At 44.5% G+C, this 21461-nt stretch overlaps 1 protein-coding gene across 1 annotated transcript in view; it reads right to left on the minus strand.

Moving 5' to 3' along the window:
* Window positions 1-10876: 10876 nt before the first annotated feature.
* The window catches only part of mRpL13 (mitochondrial ribosomal protein L13), a 44286-nt gene continuing 33701 nt past the window's right edge, over window positions 10877-21461 (minus strand). The window contains exon 5 of the mRNA XM_045738471.2: window positions 10877-11515. Within this exon, the coding sequence (XP_045594427.1) occupies window positions 11372-11515 (144 nt within the window). The 3' untranslated portion in view covers window positions 10877-11371. The remainder of the gene's footprint in view (window positions 11516-21461) is intronic.

The following is a 21461-nucleotide window of genomic DNA, read 5'->3' on the forward strand; positions in this document are numbered from 1 at the left end:
AAATGAGGAGAGACTGTCTTATGCTTCTTGGTTCAGTTTGAAGGCTGCCACACCTATGCTTAATGATGAGGTGTCACCAGAGAAATGTTTGGTTTATCTTCAAACCCATCTTTAGTATTATATTTTTGAGTACAAAAGGCATCTTTCTGTTTGCAGGGGAGTTGCACATCCCTGAGCACTAGGTAGGACAGCAGAACACTGCCAATAGGAAGACAGCTGAAGTTGAAGGCAGCACAAAGGCTTCAGAAACTGCCAACACTACATCCTACTGATAGGGACAAAACCCTGCCATGAAATGACCCAAGTTCTAAGGCTGAAAAGTTAAGACACACTGAAAGAACCAATACAATCTCCTCTGGGAACAAGAGAGGATAAAAGGACAAGGTAGAAACAGATCAAGCTGACTCTTGATTTTGGGAAGCACAGTCCACTGACATGCCAAACAAATGGTGAAAAAGGCCACCATCACATAACATAGAGGGGGGATACAGCTCGATATCCCCCTCCTTTCCAAAGGAGGGGGATACCACTTCTGCCAGGTCCAAACGAGCCACCACTCTCGGCACTGAAACTAAAACTTGCAGACTACCATGAAGCTGAACGGAGCTCAAACTGTGATGGAGTTTATGAAATGTGAAATCCTCTGTGCTTAACAAAAAAAAAACTCGGAACCAGTAACCAAGGACCACAGAGTTGAGATGCACCCATGAACACCACGCCACCTGAGGTCCTTATCCCAAAATGCACTGAAAGCTCTGTGAAAGAACTGTGGTCCTCTGCCAGATGACTAGGAAAACATCACCTAATGAGGGAGAGCTGTGCCACCAGAACCTCTTAAGAATTGAAGAAGGCAGTGAAACCTTTGTGGGGAGCACCAGTTGAACTATGACACTGCCAATGTAGGGGTAATTTTCCAGAGAAGGCCCTGTTACTCTTCAACCAGGAGTCAACAGTCTTGAAAGATTGACATGCCTTGGCACTCTGACTAGGTTATGAGGTAAGGAGGCTGGGTGCACCACATCAGCACGGCTCAAAACCACCTGAGATAAGTAAGTAATTATCAAAAGAAGGCACCAAACCGGGAAGGCTATGTAGCACCATCAAATGCGCAGAATAATCAGAGGGTGCTAAATATCACCAAGGATGCCAATACGAGAACAAAAACGCATAAGGCGAACGATATCAAAAGTATCCGAGTCACCAAGAATTCTATTGAGGGACAGGCGACCGCGAGGGGCGGTCGGAAAGCAAGACACACGCTCGTCCTGGAAGTCAGGACATTAAAGGACATGCACGACCGTAAGAGGGACAATGCAACTAGGACAATAAGGAGCAGGGCGGCGCTCCATCAAGTGACCATGGGTTAAGCGAGTATGGCCAATACACAACCTCGCCAGAGCTGTTTCCCATCGCCGGTTACGGTGGTAGGAGGACGGCCACGAGGAAACACAACATTTAAGAGTACGTAGTTTGTTACCAGTAACAGACGACCAAGAAGCCTGCCAACGGGTAAGGACGGAGGAATGGATAACCGGGTAAAAGTCGGAATATGGAATACCTTTACGAGAGATGGGACAAGAGCGGACAGCTTCCTTGGCGGCATCACCTGTCCCTCAATAGAATTCTTGGTGACTCTGATACTTTTGATATCGTTCGCCTTATGCGTTTTTGTTCTCGTGTTGGCATCCTTGGTGATATTTAGCGACCTCTGATTATTCCGCGCATTTGATGGTGCTACATAGCCTTCTCGGTTTGGTGCCTTCTTTTGATAACTACTTACTTCCTTGGCGGCAGCATCCGCACGCTCATTTAAAGACACACCAATATGGCTGGGAACCCCAAAAAACTCAACCGACTTAAATTTACTGTGAACAAGAAACAGCCAATCAAGATCAACTACTGGATGAACCGGATTAAAGGACCCGAGAGCCATGAGGGCACTACGAGAGTCAACAACAACCACAAAGGAAGACTGACAACGAGAAAGCAGGAGACGAAGAGCATAGAGAATAGCATAAAGCTCCGCTGTAAAGATGCTAGTCTCCGGAGGTAAGCGACACATATAAGTGCGATCAGGAAAAACAACAGAGTAGCCAACACCGTCCGCAGACTTAGACCCATCGGTGAAGACAGAAACAGAGCGGGAGTGAGAAGAAAAGTGCTCAAGGAAAAGGCGTTTTAGAACCGTAGGAGGGGTAAAAGCTTTAGTGATGCGGGTCAAGGATGTACAAAACTGCGGAAGAGGGACTCTCCACGGGGGCAAAGAAGGAACAACACGAGGAGAAACATTAGAAATACGAACGGAAAGAGAATCCTGTAAGCGAGATAACCGGACAGAAAGAGGGAGGTGGTGAAGAGGAACAGGAACCGCAGGAGGGGTAAAAGTTAAAGCACAACAGAGGCAAGAGGAAGGATGTTGTAAGGACCGCGCAAGATAGCAAAGACAGTGGCGATCACGGTGGTCCTGGAGAGACAGGAAGCCAGTGTCAACATACAAGCTAAGGATGGGAGTCGAACGAAAGGCACCAGAACTGAGGCGCAACCCAGTATGGTGCAAAGCATCAAGACGGCGAAGAGTAGAAGGAGAAGCAGACGAGTAAGCAGGGCAACCATAATCGAGCTTAGACAAGATGAGAGAGGAATGTAAAGCAAGGAGAGTGCGCCTATCTGCCCCCCAAGAAGTATGGGACAATACCCGGAGGAGGGTAAGGGCCTTAGAGCACTCAACACGGAGGTAAGAGATATGGGGAGACCAAGACAAACGAGTGTCAAGGAATAAACCCAAAAGCTTCGCAAAATTTTTGTACTCAAGGGGATGACCATAAAGTGACAAAGAGGGATGAAGAACGACCCATTTCCGCGTAAAAGTCATGGCACAAGTCTTAGAAGTAGAGAACTTGAAGCCATGATCGGTGGCCCAAGACGACACGGCATCAATTGCAAGTTGAAGCCGGCGCTGAAGGAGAGGCGAATCATCACCCTGACAGCAAAGGGTAAGATCATCGACATAGAGAGTGGAGAAGACACCTGAAGGAAGAGAGGAAACAAGACCATTGAGGGTAACCAGAAAAAAGAGTAGTGTTCAGAACACTACCCTGGGGCACACCTTCGTATTGCTGAAAAGAGGCAGAGAGAGGATCATCAAGTGAAAGCACTTGACGAGTGAAACACGGACGGAGTGAAAGCACAAAGCCTCCCCCGAAAGGAACGACGAGAGAGGAAGCTACGGAGAAAGAGAGGGAGATGACCACGAAGGCCAAAAGAATGAAGTTGAGATAGAATATGATAACGCCAAGTGGTGTCCTAAGCCTTTTCCAGGTCAAAAAGGACGGCAACAACGGAGGTCTTCGCAGCAAAAGCAGTACGAATATAGACCTCCAAGTTCACCAGGACATCTGTCGTGCTGCGGCACTTGCGGAAACCAAATTGAGAAGGGGAGAGGAGGTGATGGTGTTCCAGGAACCACATCAGACGAACGTTAACCATACGTTCAAAGAGTTTGCAGACAACTTGTGAGGGCAATAGGGCGAAAGTCCATAGGGGAAGTACCCAGAGACCCCGGTTTGCGAACAGGGAGGACAATGGCAGCGAGCCAGTCCTCAGGGACTGGCGACAACTCCAAGATCCGATTATACAGACTCAGTAAATATTGAGACGTGCACGGAGGGAGATGGCGAAGCATCTCATAATGAATACCATCGGAGCCCGCCGCCGTAGAACAGCAGAGGGCCAGGGCAGAACGAAATTCAGAGAGAGAGAAGGGATCATTATAGGGAAGCCGAAGACGAGTGCAGAAATCTAAAGGACGAGATTCAAGGACAGGTTTACGAAGAAGGAAAGATTGGGGAAGATGAAGACCAGAGCTAACAGAAGAAAAGTGGGAACCCAGTTCGGAAGCGACCTGCAACGGGTCCGCCACAAGAGTACCATGGAGGTGAAGGACCGGTGAAACATCGGGAACGAAGTTACCCGCTATCTTACGGATACGCTTCCAGATCTGTGGCAGAGGAGTTTTGGATGTAATTGTTGAGACATAGATGCCCAACAGTCACGCTTAGCCATACGGATGGCCCTAAGGGCCACCGCACTCGCTTTCTGAAAGAAAAGAAAAGAATCGGCCGTCTGCAGACGGTGGTGCCTCTTCCAGGCTGCACGCTTACAGCGGACAGCCGAGCACAATCCGCATTCCACCAGGGAACGTACTTCCGCGGACCCCGAGAGGAAGAGCGAGGAATAGAGCGGAGGGCAGCGTTAAAGACAGTGTCATGAAAAAGGAGAGGAGCACGAGGGAGAGGTCAGAGAGAGCAGCACTGAGGGTAAATAGGTTCCAGTCCACCTTAGCAAACTGCCACCTAGGGAAGGAGAGGGAAGGGCGAAACGAGAAAAAGGAAACAAGGATGGGGAAATGGTCACCGCCATGGAGGTCATCAAGAACCTGCCACATGAAATCTAAGTAAAGAGAAGAAGAGCAGAGAGAAAGATCAAGACAGGAAAGGGTGCGAGTCCAAGAGTCCAGAGTCCAAGTGAGTGGGCTCACCAGAATTCAGAAGAGACAGGGAAGAAGAGAGGATAAACGGCTCAAGAAGGCGACCTCGGGTATTCGTCAGAACATCACCCCAAAGAGAATGACGACAATTGAAATCACCCAGCAGGAGCACAGGCTCCGGCAAGGAGTCCAGGTGTTTCAAATCAGGAAGAGAAAGCGGGACACTCGGGGGGGGGGGGGGGGGAGATAAATGGAACAAACTGTGCACCATTTCCCCACAAAGATATGAGCAGCAGAACAATGGAGAGGCGAAGGAAAAAGTAAGGGGACAAAGGGAACATCAGCGCGAATCAAGAGAGCAGAAGAATTAGGAGCCCCAGCAATGGCTGGGGGGGGGGATGGGGGAGAGAGAGAAAGGAATAGCCACGAAAACGACCAGGACGAGCACCAAGCATCGGCTCCTGGAGATAGATACAAAGGGGCGAAAACCGCAAAATTAGAAGTTGGAGTTCGAGGAAATTGGCGTAATAACCTCGAACGTTCCATTGAAGAATAGACATCGACGAGAAGAGAAAGGACAACAACAGAGAACAAGGAAGAAACAAAGGCGAAAGTGCAACATAGCATGTTAAAGAATATCAGGGTCGGGATCAGGGTCAGCAAAGTCAGGGTTAGGGGGCATGGCTAAACTGAGCAAAGACGGAGGGAAGGAAGCGGGAGAACAGACTAGAGGTGGGCGGGCGGGGTCCGGAGGAGGAGGAAGAGGAAGACGAAGAGACAACGGAGAGGAGCAGTCAATGACAGTAGCAGGAAGAGGGGGAGTAGAAAGAGGGGAGCGCACCTCAGCAAGGGCAGCAACCAAGAGGGAAGCAGGGGCCAAAGAAACCTCCATAGCAGGAACAGGGGGCGCAACCACTGAAATGGGAGGGGAAGGAGCAATAGAGCCAGTAGTAGGGGCCGAGGAAGAAAGCATAGCCTTCTTGCCCGCTAGGGAAGAGGAAGGAGAGGAGCCAGGTTTACGCTTCTGACGTAAAGAAACCGGTGTCCCAGCAACTACGTACTAGGCAACGGATTCCAGCGTCTCAACAGGAGAAGCTGGACGAGAGCACACATGACGGCCGTTAGGAGAGCGATGGACATCCGCCTGCACCGACAGGCGGCGGGGAGAGTCAATAAATGGAGGAGAAGGATGGGAAGGAGGATCGGAGGGAGACGAGGAAGAAGACACAGGAGACATGACAGACCGGGTAGAAAGAAGGGGAACCCCAGATAGAGGACCAGGAGGGGGACCCTTCGGGACAGAAAGCAAAGGAACAGAGGAGGGGGCAGTGGGCAGTGGGCGTATCAGAGTCCAAGGCCCGGAAACGGTTGTGAGTCTGAGGAAGGTGGGAATGACGAGGAGAGGAAGAGTGCAACACGCGAGCATAAGAGACGTTAGCTTAAGGCGGGAGCCAGCGAACCTGGCGCCTCGCCTCGGGAAAAGATAAACGCTCCGGTGCTTCAAGTTGAGGACGGCTGCCTCAAGCTTGTAATGGATACAGGCATGGGAGAAGGTAGGATGGGCCTCACCGCAGTTGAGGCAGTGAGCTTGGGGAGAAGTGCACTCCGACTTAGAGTGACCTTCATCCCCACACAAAGGACAGAGAGAGACAGTCCCAGAGCAGCAGAGGGCACCATGCCCAAACCTCCAGCACTTGTTACAAAGCCGAGGAGAAGGAATATACTCCTGGACAGAGCACCTGGCACCAGCAAGAATGACAGAGGATGGAAGGGTCCTACCATCAAAGGTGACCTTCACAACTCGAAGGGGTTGACGGCGACGACCACGAGGGGGACGAGTAAACGAGCCTACCTGGAGGACAGAATGGCCCTGGGCATCAAGGATATGTCGAATATCGTCGTGGCAGTCTCGCAGATCTCGAACACCGGTCACAACATGGGGCGGGAGGAGAATAGTGCCAACACTGGCGTTCAACTAAACGTTCTTTGAGACCCGAACAGGGATCTCGCCAAGGCAGGATAAGGCAGCCAAGCGGGAAGCTGCATCCTGAGAAGGAGCAGCAACGACACGTGTACCGAGACGAGTGGGGTTGAAAGTAACAGACGCATCCACGGAATCAACGAGATGCCAATGGAGGGAGAAATCGTCAGGCGGTGCAGAATCAAGAGGGAGGAGATCAGAGTATTTGGCCCACGAAGCAGGACCAAATAAGGCCTGATACGCATCAGTACAGGAAGGAAACGAGCGAGTGCGGCCGTGGCGCCGATGGCGTTGAGAACCCCCAGAGAGAGAGGGGTCAAAAGGCGCAGTAGTCACAACGAGAGACTTAGCCGCACCAGGGGACGAAGTGGTCACCACTGGGGGCGTGAGGCTCGACCCAACCACAGAGGAGGGAGGGGAGCTGGGGAAAGAATTCAGGACGGTCAAAGGAGGAGCAAGGTCGGGGCCCAATGCAGCGGAGGTTACAGAGCCAGGTCTTCCAATACAGGCCAACTCGGGGGCTTGGTCGCCCACCCCACGAGCCTGAGAGGGTACAACAGAAACATTCAACCACATAGAGATGGAGAGAAAGAAATTCATCCACGAATGTGTCTCCATACCCACCATGGAGCCACACTTAGAGGCAGGACACCCAACAGGAAGCTATTGCCGATCATGCCGGGGCCCCCTAGGGGTGCGTCGTGAGTATACGCCCCACAAACGCCACCTTAAGAACCGTCAGTCCGTCGAGATCGGGTTCAGTGACGAAAGGAGGATTGACAATAAAAGGTTCCCCTCGCTCGAGACGTCGGGTACTACAGTTCTACAGGTGCAAGAGTATGCCTCCTCAAGCACCCGGGCATCAAAATAGAAGAAGTCCAAAGGAAGAACCAAAAGAAGCAAAAGGTTGGCAGGAAAAGACAAGCAGATAGGAGAAGAGGGGGGAGAAAAACGAAACAAAAGGAAAAGGAAAAGCGATCCGGCACAATTAGAGAAGACAGCAGCAGGAGTGCAAGGCCACCAAAGGACAGAGGACTGTCTCTCGGAGCATCACACTCCAGCAGCCGTCCACTAAGCCCCCCTCACGACGCCAACGGGCCGGATGGGGAGGGGGGCCACCTGAGATAAGCGAGAGGTGGGGGGGGGGGGGGGAAGAGCAAACTTGGAGCATGTCTGCATTACCAATGCTCCACCTTAACAAAATAATATGACTTCCATTTCCAGGGCATTCAAGCCAGACCACCAGGATTGCAAAAATCTGAGAATTGCATGCCATCTTCCATAAAGTCACAACCTCTGAGGGAGGCTTGGCTAATATCGATGTTTAACAATAACAGGTGTTGCAGCACCAGGGATGAAAACTCAACTCAGTATGCAGAATGGTGGGGATAGAAAGGGTAATTATTGGTATGCATTAAAACCATATAACACCCAGGAAAATTGCAAACAGCAATAGCAAGCTTGGAGGGGAATCTCCATACTACTTCCAAACACTGACACTAATCTTGGGAAGACTGACTGAAAGACTGTGCACGGGAATGTGCTCAAAACTCATGCCAAACCCTGACCTGGGAAAATGGGGTAAAGGGAGACGCAAGCTGCAACTAGAGCAAGAGCAAGGAATTTAGCCACAAGTGTAAACAATCCCAGCCTGCCTCAACCACTGGGCCCCACAGAGACGCCAAAGCCCATGCACTACTCGACTGTTGGCTTATGCAACATTGAGGATAGAAAAACATGCAGATGTAGCAGAGATGGAACAAGAAGTCCACTACATGGGACAGACTCAAAAGGAAAGCCAACACTTAGCTGAAATATGAAGCCAGGAAGGGCACTTGGGAGATTTACAAAACAATACCAGCCTCATGACTGATAAAGGCAGCTTGCTGGGACCTCGAGTCACCTGGGCCGACATCTGGTGATAAGCGAGTCTTGTTAACTAGCAAACTATGCATACTGGAAGAGTGTACATAGTTTGCATCAGGGATACAAATGTATTTTACACAAATACTTATTTTGGGGTGCCCTACCTTTGTTTTTGTTTTTCTTTGACCCAAATCAAAAGTGTGTAATGGGTGGGGGAAAAGTGGCACTTGATATTAGTCCTGGTTCTCAGTAGGCACATGTAACTTAGGGAGGCTTCCAGAAAATACTAAGAAAATTAAAAATTTTTAAACATTTGTCATGAAAATGCTAATAGTATTGTTTTTGGAAATATTGTATGACCTGTTCACATTTGTTTTGTTCACCTGGTTAAAGAGGAGTGATGGCACTATGTCTGAAACATAGGGGCTGTTGGAAAGACTGGGGATAAGTGAAAAACTATAATCTGGTTCTAGTAAATATCCATAATGGCTGGTTGAAATTTAGATTTTGCTCAGAGCATGAGCAATGATAGGATATGAAGGCTATCTCCTTTAAAATTGCTCAGAATGTTTTAAAGATTTCCACAGAAAGGTTCAACATTAATAGTTGCAGTCATAGAAAACTCACTGATCAATTAACAAAAATTATTTTATGCATTTTATCACTAGTCATGTAGTTACCTTCATTTTTTTTAACACAGGGGTAAAGAATATAGGAAAAAAACCTTGTTTTGAATACTATTCTTCTGTGCACATACAGATAATGCCTACTGTAACTAGTGCTCAGTCCAGGAGGTTATCGTCACACCAGATTTTTACCTGATGGCCACAAACCCTAGTGGCCTCGACGAGGACAGAAAGCTGGCGTCCCGAAGCTATTCGCATTTGTCCCATCTCCCAGTAAAGGTAATTCCTTATTCTGATTTTTACCCAGTTATTCAATCCTCCATCCTTTCCCGTTGGCAAGGCTGTTAGCCTTCTGTTATTGGTAACAAACTGCGTGCTCTTAAGAGTAGTATATCCCCATGGTCTTCCTCCTACTACCGTAACTGACGGTGAGAAACTGCTCTGGCAAGGTTGTGTATTGGTCATACACACTTGAACTAACGGGCACTTAACGGAGCACCACCCTGCTCCTTATTGTCCCTCTTACAGTCATGCATATCCTTGTTGAATGTCCTGACTTTCAGGACAAACGTGTGTCCTGCTTGCCGACCCTCCCTCATGGTCACTTGCCCTTTGATAGAATTCTTGGTGAATCGGATACTTTTGATATTGTTCGCCTTATGCGTTTCTGTTCTCATATTGGCATCCTTAGTGATATGTAGTGCCCTCTGATTATTCCGCACATTTGATGGTGCTACATAGCCTTCCCGGCGTGGTGCCTTCTTTTGATAATTACTTACTTGACTTCTGTTTCCTGCATTCCTTCTGTTGTTTGTTCTGTAGAGTGAAATGTTGGTTTCACTCTAGGGCTTATGATGTAGGTAACAAGTGGCTTCACTTTTGATCTTAATCTGGAACAACAAAGTTCTTGGCTAGGATTTAAATGTGGTGTTGAGGATATGGAGGTAGCAGGTTCCAGACTGCTGCCAACAGTGACAGAATCTTTGATGTCCTGGGTGAGACTGCTTGGGATTCGCACCCTGAAGAGTGGAAGACTTCATGAAGTTTCCCCCTCTATTGCATTGCTAATACAGGCTGAGAACTTGGGTGCGCTCAACTGTGCTCAGGACTCACTTTCAGCGAAACGCTCCCAGGATCTGTACGAACCCAGGACTTCAGGTCTTCATTCCTACAGGCTACTTTCTTCCTGAAGACCTGAAGGTTTTGTTAAAGTTCAACTAGACTCCCTTCTATATCAAGGCTTTCCCAGTCCTAAGTTGGCTTGCTGGGAGACATGTGTAGGATTAGCTCTTCTAATAACATCAATGTATCTGAGATTATCCATGCCTATTTTAACCTTTTGAATTTTTATGACCATGATCATAGGTTTATGATCAGCATCTCATATCTATACACAATGGTAAATATTAGCATTCTCTCTCTCTTTGCCTAAAGCAACATCTCTCCTAACCAGGGTCTTCCATTCCGTTCACTAACCTACATTTTCGGAAAAAAATCTTCATTTATTAATGACAGATCCCAGGTAATAAATAAATAAATAAATATATATATATATATATATATATATATATATATATATATATATATATATATATATATATATATAATTTATTTATTTATTTATTATATTTAAAGGATAGAAACAATGGTCATAACATTGCTAACATAGCATAAGGCAACATTGCTTTAGAGGCATCATCTCTCCTCAAACTAGATGACAATAAAGTGATAACTTAGGTATGCATAAAACTTCACCTATTCAGCTATTACATATGACTAATGATGCTTAAACATTTGTTTTGCATTGCTTATATTTCAGCTTTGTATAAATCCAGTATAACCAAACATCTAAATAAAATCCATCAAATGATGATAATGCTGTAAAATTTCCAAACTCTTAAATTGGATTACAAAAACTTTTTTCAAGGCAATGATTTTATTATAAATATTTACAAGTACGTAGTCAAACTGCCTCTTTTTGATAAATTCACTTGTCACCTTATACACCATTATACTGTACAGTACTTTATATCAATAAATTTAACACAAATATAGATTGCTCCAGAAGATAGTATAGATGCCAGAATTAAAATGCCTTTAGAAGATTATAATGTACCATAATTCATGTTGCAAATGACATTGACGGCAGTGTAGCTTGTTAACAAATACTGTAATATAGGTTGATGGCAATACCTACCCAGTGAAGATCAGTGGATGGGTCTAACATGAAATCGGCACCCAATTTTGAGAACAGTTTTGTGGTTAATGTCTGACAATCTTTATTAGCCTTAGATCTGGATATATGTTATGGAGTGTTGGTGTAGAACACAATGCTGTCTTACTTGGTTAACAACACTTTTTCCTCTTGACTATGTTTGCTATTATGAGAGACTGATTGCTATTATGTCACAACTACTGAATAACATGTTCTGTGGGCCAATCAAATACTTTGGGGAAGTTAGTAACGTAGTCCTCTGGGTAATGGTCAAGCCGTGTAGGAACATCTCGCAGCTGGCGAAGGTGAGCCGATACATTTTCCAAGATGTTATCGGGTATCTGTAAGATGAAAAAAATTAATTGTATTAGGAAAGTTAAGAATCCAGGATTTGATGAGAAAACTTAAAGCTTTAGGGTCATTAACCCTTCAGCAGCTTGCGTCAAAGAGGGATGATCATGGGATATCTGACTACACTGTGCGAGTCAAACCGATGGTTCACATTAATGCGTAAGATTTAAAAGCACTGTGTATAGACAGGGCTCACATTTGTTTCCTTAGGCCTCCAGTCAAGACACCTCTCATGGATGTGCAATTGAATGGGTAATTGTGGGTAGTGCATGCTGCAGCAGCCCACCATGCAGCTTGTGCCAAAACCATTACTTAACGCTATCGCAAATTGTTCACAATAGAATGCTCCAAAGGAATATGTGCTTATAAGAACACACACGTCTCACTTTCCCATACTTCAGACCCGCCATACACCACAAACTAGGCCGAGAGCTCACCACTACACAAAATTTGTTATACTCTTTTCAGCCTTTTCACCACAATTCTCGTGCTACGTCGTTCAATTTGAATAAAATTGTTCGCAATAGAATGCTCTAAAGAAATATTTGCATACAAGAACAAATATTAAAACAACGTTACCAATACCATAAGATAAAATACATCATTACATAAAAAACACCTGCTTTTTGTTTTTGCTTACTGTCATTATTCATTCCACGTGGTGTCTGAAGAGAATGGGAACACGTTGGCATGCATTTTAAAACAAGTCCCATAGTATTCGGACAATAAATGGAATTTTTAAATTTTGTTAAAATTATTTATGCTGTTCGCATCATGCCGCTCACTCCGTAGTTTTGTTTTTTGACGGACATTTCGGCATCGGGTACCGAAAGTGTTAATTAATAATGCATGAAATAAATAACCAATTATTCTGTGTTGATAGTATCATAGAAGAAACTGAGTGAGATAAAGACTGTACAAGGTTCAGATATCTTGAATGCAAAGCTGGTTATGATGTTCACAGCGGGATACAGACATTCACATACCACACCTGTGGTTTCATGCATCGATGTATCATGAAATGTGATCTTATATTCCTTTAGAAAATCAACTTGTGGAAAATTATTCACATTCATGATTTAGTGACAAGAATCTGATGATAATAGCAATGTTACAGAGGAATAATAGCTACATAAGTAGGACATTGGAGGCATTTTGCTGTATTAAGTGCAATCATCTGGTGATTGACCATGTTGCTATGCTGTGCTTAGACTTACCTGGTTGATACCTGGTTGATGGGGTTCTGGGAGTTGTTCTACTCCCCAAGCTCGGCCCGAGGCCAGGCTTGATTTGTGAGAGTTTGGTCCACCGCTTGGAGCGGCCCGCAGGCCCACATACCCACCACAGCCCAGTTGGTCCAGCACTCCTTGAAGAAAACTATCTAGTTTTCTCTTGAAGATGTCCACAGTTGTTCCGGCAATATTTCTAATGCTCGCTGGGAGGGTGTTGAATAACGGTGGACCTCTGATGTTTATACAGTGTTCTCTGATTGTGCCTATGGCACCCCTGCTCTTTACTGGTTCTATTCTGCATTTTCCTCCATATCATTCACCCCAGTACGTTGTTATTTTATTGTGTAGATTTGGTACTTGGCCCTCCAGTATCTTCCACGTGTATATTAGTGACCAAATGATGACTTCACGGAACTGTAGCAATGTGAGTGTCTTTGTATCGGTTTTGTAGTACTGGTATAACGCAAAAGCATTGTGGATAGCCATTTACGTAAAGTAGAACGTGATTTTCTTCGTCCACTTGCGACATTTCTGTGCGAAATGATAATATTTGACCATTTGGTTGAAGTGATCAACACGTTTCATGTTGTTATTGTAGTCACTGATTGCATTTGGTTTGTTCACAGTGACCTGTTGCAATGAAAATGTTCCGTCAGGTTTGCATACACGTTTCCTTCATTCCACTTCCTGTGTATCTGCATTGTGGCAAGTTGTGATGAGTGAAACAACTCGCTTATCTTTCCACAGAATTATAAAAGTATTGTTCTTATGCCGGAATACTGTTTTATCTACTGATAGTTTACCCTTTGCTTGAAGCTGAAGATCTATTGGTGCACCACGCTGCAATCTGAGAGTATCACAGGTGTATACACCTCCTTCAAGAAGCTTTTCACTCAGTTTAACAGTTATAGTAGTTATCCATAAATAAATGGTAACCTTTGTTCTTCAGTGGTTCCATCAAACCCATAACTGTTTCAATCGTTGTCTTCCCAATTCTTGCATACACCTCAAAATGATAGATGTAACCACTTATGGATTCAGCTAGCATGTACAGCTTCACTCCATACTTATCAGGATTATTTGGATTATAAACCTTGAGAGCTAGCCGGCCCCTCCATAACATTGTACCTTCATCCAAACACAGATTTTTTGCCGGAATGTATAATGTTTTTTTTTATTTATTTTTGAGATATTCCATGAATGTTCTAACTTTGATTTTTCTGTCTTATTTGTCTTTGGGAATGGCATTATTGTTATAAGTACAGTATGAAAATACAGTGGAACCTCAGCTTTCGTATGCCCGTTCTCGTATTTTTCGATACTCGTACTCAATTTCTCTGAAAAATTGGATTCGGTACTCATTGTTTGCCTCGGTACTCGGAGTTTGTTCATACATATACTGGTCCACCAGGAGTGTGGCGCTTCAGTTTACCAGTGTCTTCCGCCTAGTGATGATCGCCCTTGAATTCTTTGTGAAGAATTTCATTTTTTTGTGCTCTTTTGGTTTGATACCTAGTTGATACCCGCTTGATGGGGTTCTGGGAGTTCTTCTACTCCCAAGCCCGGCCCGAGGCCAGGCTTGACTTGTGAGAGTTTGGTCCACCAGCCTGATGCTTGGAGCGGCCCGCAGGCCCGCAGGTTTCTGAACATAAAAGTTCTTATATATCATGCCATGGGTTCCAAGAGTGTCAGTGGTTAAGTTCAACCTAAGAAAATAGTTGTGAGGATGACGATAGAGGAAAAACAAGAGATCATTCATAGCGAGACAATGTGACGTCTCACTACAGACAAGTGTTAAAACATAGGCAAAAACAAGTGTTTATAGACAAATCCTTAGTAAGACAAGCAAGCAGTGAGTCATAACCAGGTCCCAGTGGTATGCCTGCAAAACGTAAGAGAGAGAGTACCCCAGAAATGTCATCACTGCTGTTATAATGAAAGGGGACTCCCCGTTCAAACACTAACACCTCTCCTCCTCCCTTCCTCACTGTCTTGCATATGCCAACAAGAGTCCTCAATAGAGGTAAGGTACCTAAGAGTATTATTCAGTATAAAATGTATTTTTTAGTTAATATATTTGGGGGTGTGGAATAGATTAAATTAAATTTACATTATTTCTTATTCAAAAATTCATTTCAGTTTTCGTTTTTCAGTTTTCGTACCATCTCTGGGAATGGATTAACGACGAAAACTGAGGGTATCCCTGTAACTTGCAATCAATACATATCGTTTTGACGTCATAAAAGTATTGAAACAAGGTACATGCTACATTTTACCTGTTTGCCAGTACATTCTCATTGCTAGCAACTTCATAATACCCATCAACATTGTCAGTCCAAAATACCTGACAAGCTCTTTTATGCTCAATTTATCCCACTTATTGCTTGAGGTGCTAGAAGCTGCAGTTGCTTTATGATGCATACAAGTTTGTTTCATATATAAAATATTGCAAAAAATCTTGTGTAATAAATAACTGTTAAAATTCAAGAGAGTGATTGGCACATGGCAATCAATGCCTCTTGCCTCAATGCAACATGGCCCATAACAGATAATGGGAAGGCATTAGCACAATGTTTAAAACACGTCCCAAAATGATCAGATAAAAAGTTAATTTCGTAAGAGTTAATTTCGGACGTCATTTTGGCCCCCCCAGAACGAAAGTGTTAAAATGTAGGTATATATTGTGTGTGTGTATATAGTGAAAAAACAGCAAAAACTGTATGTGTATTCTTCTAATCAAATAATATTTTGCACATATTAGTGACATGAATATAACTGAACATTTCAATTTTCCACCCATTTTATTATAAATTTCTCAAATGACAAGCTATTGAATAATATGACTGGGGAAAAATCCAGAGAATAAATAAATCAGACACACTGAAATAAATATCTAAAAATATCTTTGCAGGAACTCTCATACCACAGCGGAGCTGCACACACCGTCCGGGGTCAATGCTGAATGAACACTCATGAAATGCCTCACTTCAGGGCTTCACCATGGTTAAATTAAGCCACAACTTTTTTTTTGTTTTTTTTTAATTTCCTGCGATCTGGGCAAACAATATTAAAGAAAATAAAAAAAATAACAAAAATAAATATAAAAGTTTGAAATTTTTTCCTGCACACTAGAGGGATGTCAGCTAAAAACAATGGCATTGGCTCAGGTATATAAAAAACCAGCACTGATTTGTAATGAAATACAAATTTGTGGGTAAGCCCCAGTGGCTTCCTGAAGTTATCTCACTGGGATGGCTGCCAGCTACTGGATAGCTTCAGCTGCAGAGTTCAGTTCAGTCTACGAGGGACCAGAGCCAGATGTGGCTCACTCACAAGAGGTGCAGGGGGCAGGTGATACTCTGGCACCTCATCAGGGAAGGCACCCAAAAAGTCAGTGAACCACTTCTGGGTTCAAAAAAGAGCCAAAAACCTTACAACCAGCCAAATGAACTCCCCCAAACACTGTAAAGAAACTATTGAATCTCATGAAACAAGCAAGTGCTCATTCCCCCTCCTGTTAGGAAAGGGTGCCCGAGGCTCACAGTGTCTACTGGTTCAAGTAGTCAGTTTTGGAACAGAAGCACGCATAAAACACTCCCAACTTTTGACCCGGAAGGGACAGGGAGGAATCAGGAAGTCGCTGGAGCTCGTCCAGAAATTGGCCATTTATTACATTCAATGTTGGTTTTCTAGGGGGGGAGGGGGAGCCCCTTGTGACTCTCTGAGGCTAACTACTTACTGAAAAGAAAAACAAGGTCAAACCAGACAGAGGAAAGAGGAAAACAAGCAAAAAGGATCGACCCACAAAGAATCCACAGAGGCAGAGTAGGTGGCACAGAGGTAGTGGCCAAAAGCTGCCATTGGGCAAAACATATGGTACACCCCCGACTAAACCAACCAAGCAATGACGACCCAAAGCTTCCACTGTATGCCGGCTGACTTATTCTGTCAGAAAAGGAGCTGGCTGTCAATGAACAAAATGAGCAGAGTTAAAATTACCTACCATATGCGAGAGAATTTTGTCTATTAGCACAGTTTTCGGCGTGAAGGCATTGAGTAGATCTAGACAACACATGAAGTTTCAAGCTAAACTTTCTAATATGCTGCACTCACCTGAGGTCTATAGAAGAAGAATGAAATCTGATTATGTATTTTGGCTCTACAAGGTAGCCAACTCCATCAAAATATTAACACTTTCGCGCTCTCGGCGAAGGTCACTCAGCCAACCGTATGTGCGCGCGGCGTTTTTATCGCTTAAGCGTAAAAACAAAAATGTGTATACTCTTTTTACTTTTCTGACCTTAGTTTTCATGCTACGTATTTCATTTTGGTACCAACGTGTTCGCAATAAAATTCTCTAGAAGAACATCAGTAAAAAAAGTCACGAAAGCTAGAGAGATACCAGCATGAAATAAATAACTACGAAGATGAGTCGCCGTGAGCGCTCAACAGCAACAAAATGTTTTTACTCTTGGGATTATTATCACCTCTACAATTGTCCTACAGCCTTAAATTTGGTATCAATGGACTCCCAATAAAATTCCCAACACGGTGATATGAATATAATCGTAGAATAATGGTCCCGGCCCACCCGCAAGAGTGTGGGAAGTGGGCGCACTGTTACCCGGTAACGGTGACCGGACGACACACGCGCGAAACGTTGCTTTGAAAGTTTATACTTATTTCACTGTTCTGATATTATTATTGTATGTATGTCATTCATTTTTGTGGCAATGTTTTCGCAATAGAATGTTCTATGAGCTAAATTATACTACACAAACTTGGACCAAATAGGTGTACTTACCAAGGGAAGGCTGGTTGTGGAACAGTAAGTTGAGCATTTGTTCTTCACTCCACCTTCTTCAGGTTCTTCATTCCTGAAGTTGCTCAACAGATGGTTTGTAGGTGGAGTGAAGCTGTTGCGGGTGGTTACTTCTTCACCACCCAATACACCTGTTTCCGGTGGTAATTGGTGTAGCAGGGAACAACACAGAGTGCAACACCACAGGTCTTGCATCCATAGTTCGTGTCCTTCCTTTTACCGGACCGTGCGCATGCATGACACTTGAGACGTTTGGGCAGTCTGTAAATTTCATGTTTCAGTTTGTAGTTCATGCGATTTTCTGAATCAACAATAGGGCGGCCAGGTCCTCTCGCTGGAGGTGTAACAGGAGTTGCAGGAGAGTCAGATTCATCTGACAAAACAGTTTCGTCAACTGGCAGTGTGGCAGACATGTCGGGTTCAGATTCGTTGTCTGCTTCATCTTGAGGTGGTGTGGTGAACAAAGGCCGCCTCACACCAGATGGTCCGGGAGTTGGCATGGCGTCAGCATTGGCAGGAGCTGTGTCATCATTTATGTCTGGAGCGTGCCGCAAGTGTTGAGATGATGATGATGTTTTAGGCCACTCCTCTGTGTCCCAGTGCAATAGGGCCCAGATTGCCACTTCGTGGAACTGTAGCAATGTTAGCTTTTTTCGATCAGTTGTGTTGTATTTGTACAAAACATAGGCATTATGCAATGCCATTTGCAGGAAATAAAAGGTAATCTTTTTGGTCCACTTGTGAGTTTTCCTGGTAAAATGGTAATATTTAACCATTTGATCGAAGTGGTCCACACCTTTCATGAACTTATTGTACTCGCAAATTGCAGTCGGTTTGTTCACTGTTACCTGTTGTATTCCACTTGTTCCGTCTCGGTTGCGAATTCGCTTCCTTCGCTGAACTCGCTGAGTATCTGCATTGTGGATGTTGGTAATGATTGAAACCACTCGCTTGTCTTTCCACAGGAGAATGAAGGTATTATCTTTGCGGCGGTATACTGTGGTATCCAGTGGAAGTTTACCCTTGGCTAGAGCTTGCAATACCTTTGGGGCGCCACGTAGCATTCTAATTGTGCCACATGTGTACACCCCAAGTTCTCTCAATGTTTCTGTCAGGGTAACCGAGTTGTAGTAATTATCCATGTACAAATGGTAACCCTGGTTCACTAAAGGCTGCATCAACCCCGTTACTGTATCCACTATCGTCTTACCAATACCTGAGTATACGTCAAAGTCATATATGTACCCAGAGACAGATTCAGCAAGCATATAAAGTTTCACACCATACTTGTCTGGTTTGTTTGGATTGTACACTTTGAAGGATAGTCGGCCTCGCCATGCCATTGTACCCTCATCCAAACACAACTCTTTCTTGGGGATGTAAACTTGAGCAAACCTCTCTTTCAAGTAATCCATCACTGGTCTCACTTTTATCAACTTATCACGATTGTTCACGGGCACTGCATTGGTATTGAATGTGTGGAAAAACTGGTTTATATGCTGGAATCGTCTGGACGGCATGAACAAGCTGAAGAAACGAGCATGCCATGGCTTTGCTGTTTGCCAATACATCCTCATAGTTGGGAGCCTAATTATGCCCATCAATATGAACAGTCCTAGGAATCGCGACATTTCACTCACCTTCACTGGGGTCCAAATATCCGATACATTTTCATTGGCCATCCGGAATAACTGCGAGGCGTACAAATTTGTTTCAACGGTAAAGAACTCAAGGAGGGCACGCGTGATGAACAATTGAATATAAGCCAGTGCACTAGTAGGCTTGGGAATTTTCAGTCCAGGATCTCCAGTAAAATCATCAACAACTGGAGAAGTATTGCTACGACTCCAGCCCTCACCAGCCCCAGCCTGCCGAGTACGTACTGTACGTGTACGCCTTTCAGCAGGCTCGAATGAATCCTCATCACTTTCCTCATCACTTATACTTTCAGAATCACTTGGTGCAATTTGTTGTGTGTTCCTACGACGAGTAACATGTCTGGTAGCAACTTTTCTAGGTAGCCTAGATGCACCACGTGTGCGCCGAGATGGAGGAGGAGGAGGGGGTCGCGGTGCCTCCTCTTCCTCGGTGAGGGCCTCAGTCTCCTCATCACTCGTTGCCGTATCATTCCCTCTAGCTCTAGGTACACTATAATCGTTGTGGATTCCAAAATCTTCCTCCAATACCTCTACATCACCTTCAGCTTCTGATAAATCCTCCACAAGGCCTGGAATTTTCGTTGGTGTGAGCTTCACTCCGCTCCACTTCTTAAAAATTTGGGTTATTTTGTCCACTCTCGATGACCTGGAGGCTTCCTTGGGCGTAGAAGTGCTTGGGCCTTGACCGTGATCCATTTTTGATGAAGTAATTGGGTATAATCCACACGGAAACGGGTAAAAATGCTCGAGTTTGGCGCGTGAGAGGAGCGTGATCGACTCACGACACGTGACAAGAAAACAATGGGCCCGTCACGTGACCGGGTAGGCCGACGCGCCAGGCGGCCTAGTGGTGAGAAAGAGAACTTCATGGCGCGTCGTTTGAAACAAACCCCAATGAAATCGGATTAAAATTGAATTTTATACAAATATTTTAAAAGTTGACATAACTTTATGTCCACTATGCGTTTACGTTAGACGAAACCGAACGCGCCGGCGCGTCCAGATAGCGCGAAAGTGTTAAGTATGTACCCAACTCAATTAATGATTAATCAACCAATTACTCCATGGGATAACTGGGATCTATCAGTTGATTTTGTAAATGCACCCAAGAAAGATAGTGTGCACTCTACATTATTAAAACAGTTAACACTGAAAAGCATCACTGAAAGTACTCAAAGTATGGGTAACGATGTGTATCAGTGCTATACCGACAGCTCTGTAGAAGAAGGTGGACGATGTGGGATATTTGGGCTTGATTCTGATTAATTAATAATTAAAGTAGTAAATTAAATTACGAAGGACCACCCACTTTTAAAGTAAAGAGGGAAACTGAGAATTTCAGATCATTAGATAAAATTCTAGAGAAAACCAGTGACTATGGATATGACTAGAAAGTATGATCATAAGAATAATTAATGGGCTGTATTATTAAAGAAACAAACCTCAAACACCTACATTGGGGGGTTATTACTGGAGGTCAGTACGTCCAGGAATCAGTGTGGTTCGTTCACTAATTCAATTAATAATAATCTAATCCTATAAATAATGCTGAATATAATATTATTCATATAAAGAAGAACATGAATATGAGCATAGTAATGAGTTACAGTAAATCACACATTAATATTAAACATTCTGAATACATCAAATTGCAAGGATATGGATAAAAAGAAATAAGCCTTAGCTTGTAGTAGATTCCTTTAGATAACCATGGAAGTCCTCTTAATCTCCAAGTCTGGTACACTGACGAATGGCACGGTTAACATGGAGAAGACAGCATGAGGAATTCGTCTCTCGAGCTGTTATTAGGTGTTATCTCGCCGCGTGACGAACAATCACCCCGCTATTATTAAACCTGTAAATGATGCATCAAATAAAAGGTACTTAGCTGTGGGCACTGTATAAGTATTAAGATTGCCGTAATTTCGCATCCCAGGCTCCGGTGAACCTATCCTGGATTGATGCGTTTCAAGCTGGCTGATCACGTGTCGTCAGGAACCAAGTCTAGGGGTCCCTCATTTAACACCAGCACTAGTTGAAGATATTATCTGCAAGGTCGTTCACGCCTCACAGTGGCGGCTTTCATCTGAGGATGAATAACACCTGTCCGATTTGCTGGGCAATGGCGTCCTTTATGAGTACGGTAAGCACAGTTCTGCCTCCTTTCGGCTCTGCACGTGTCCGCGTACTGAGGGTGGATGGCGTCCCTCCAACCCACGCCGAG

Source organism: Procambarus clarkii, chromosome 43, assembly GCF_040958095.1.
Source record: "Procambarus clarkii isolate CNS0578487 chromosome 43, FALCON_Pclarkii_2.0, whole genome shotgun sequence".
NCBI classification, from domain to species: domain Eukaryota; kingdom Metazoa; phylum Arthropoda; class Malacostraca; order Decapoda; family Cambaridae; genus Procambarus; species Procambarus clarkii.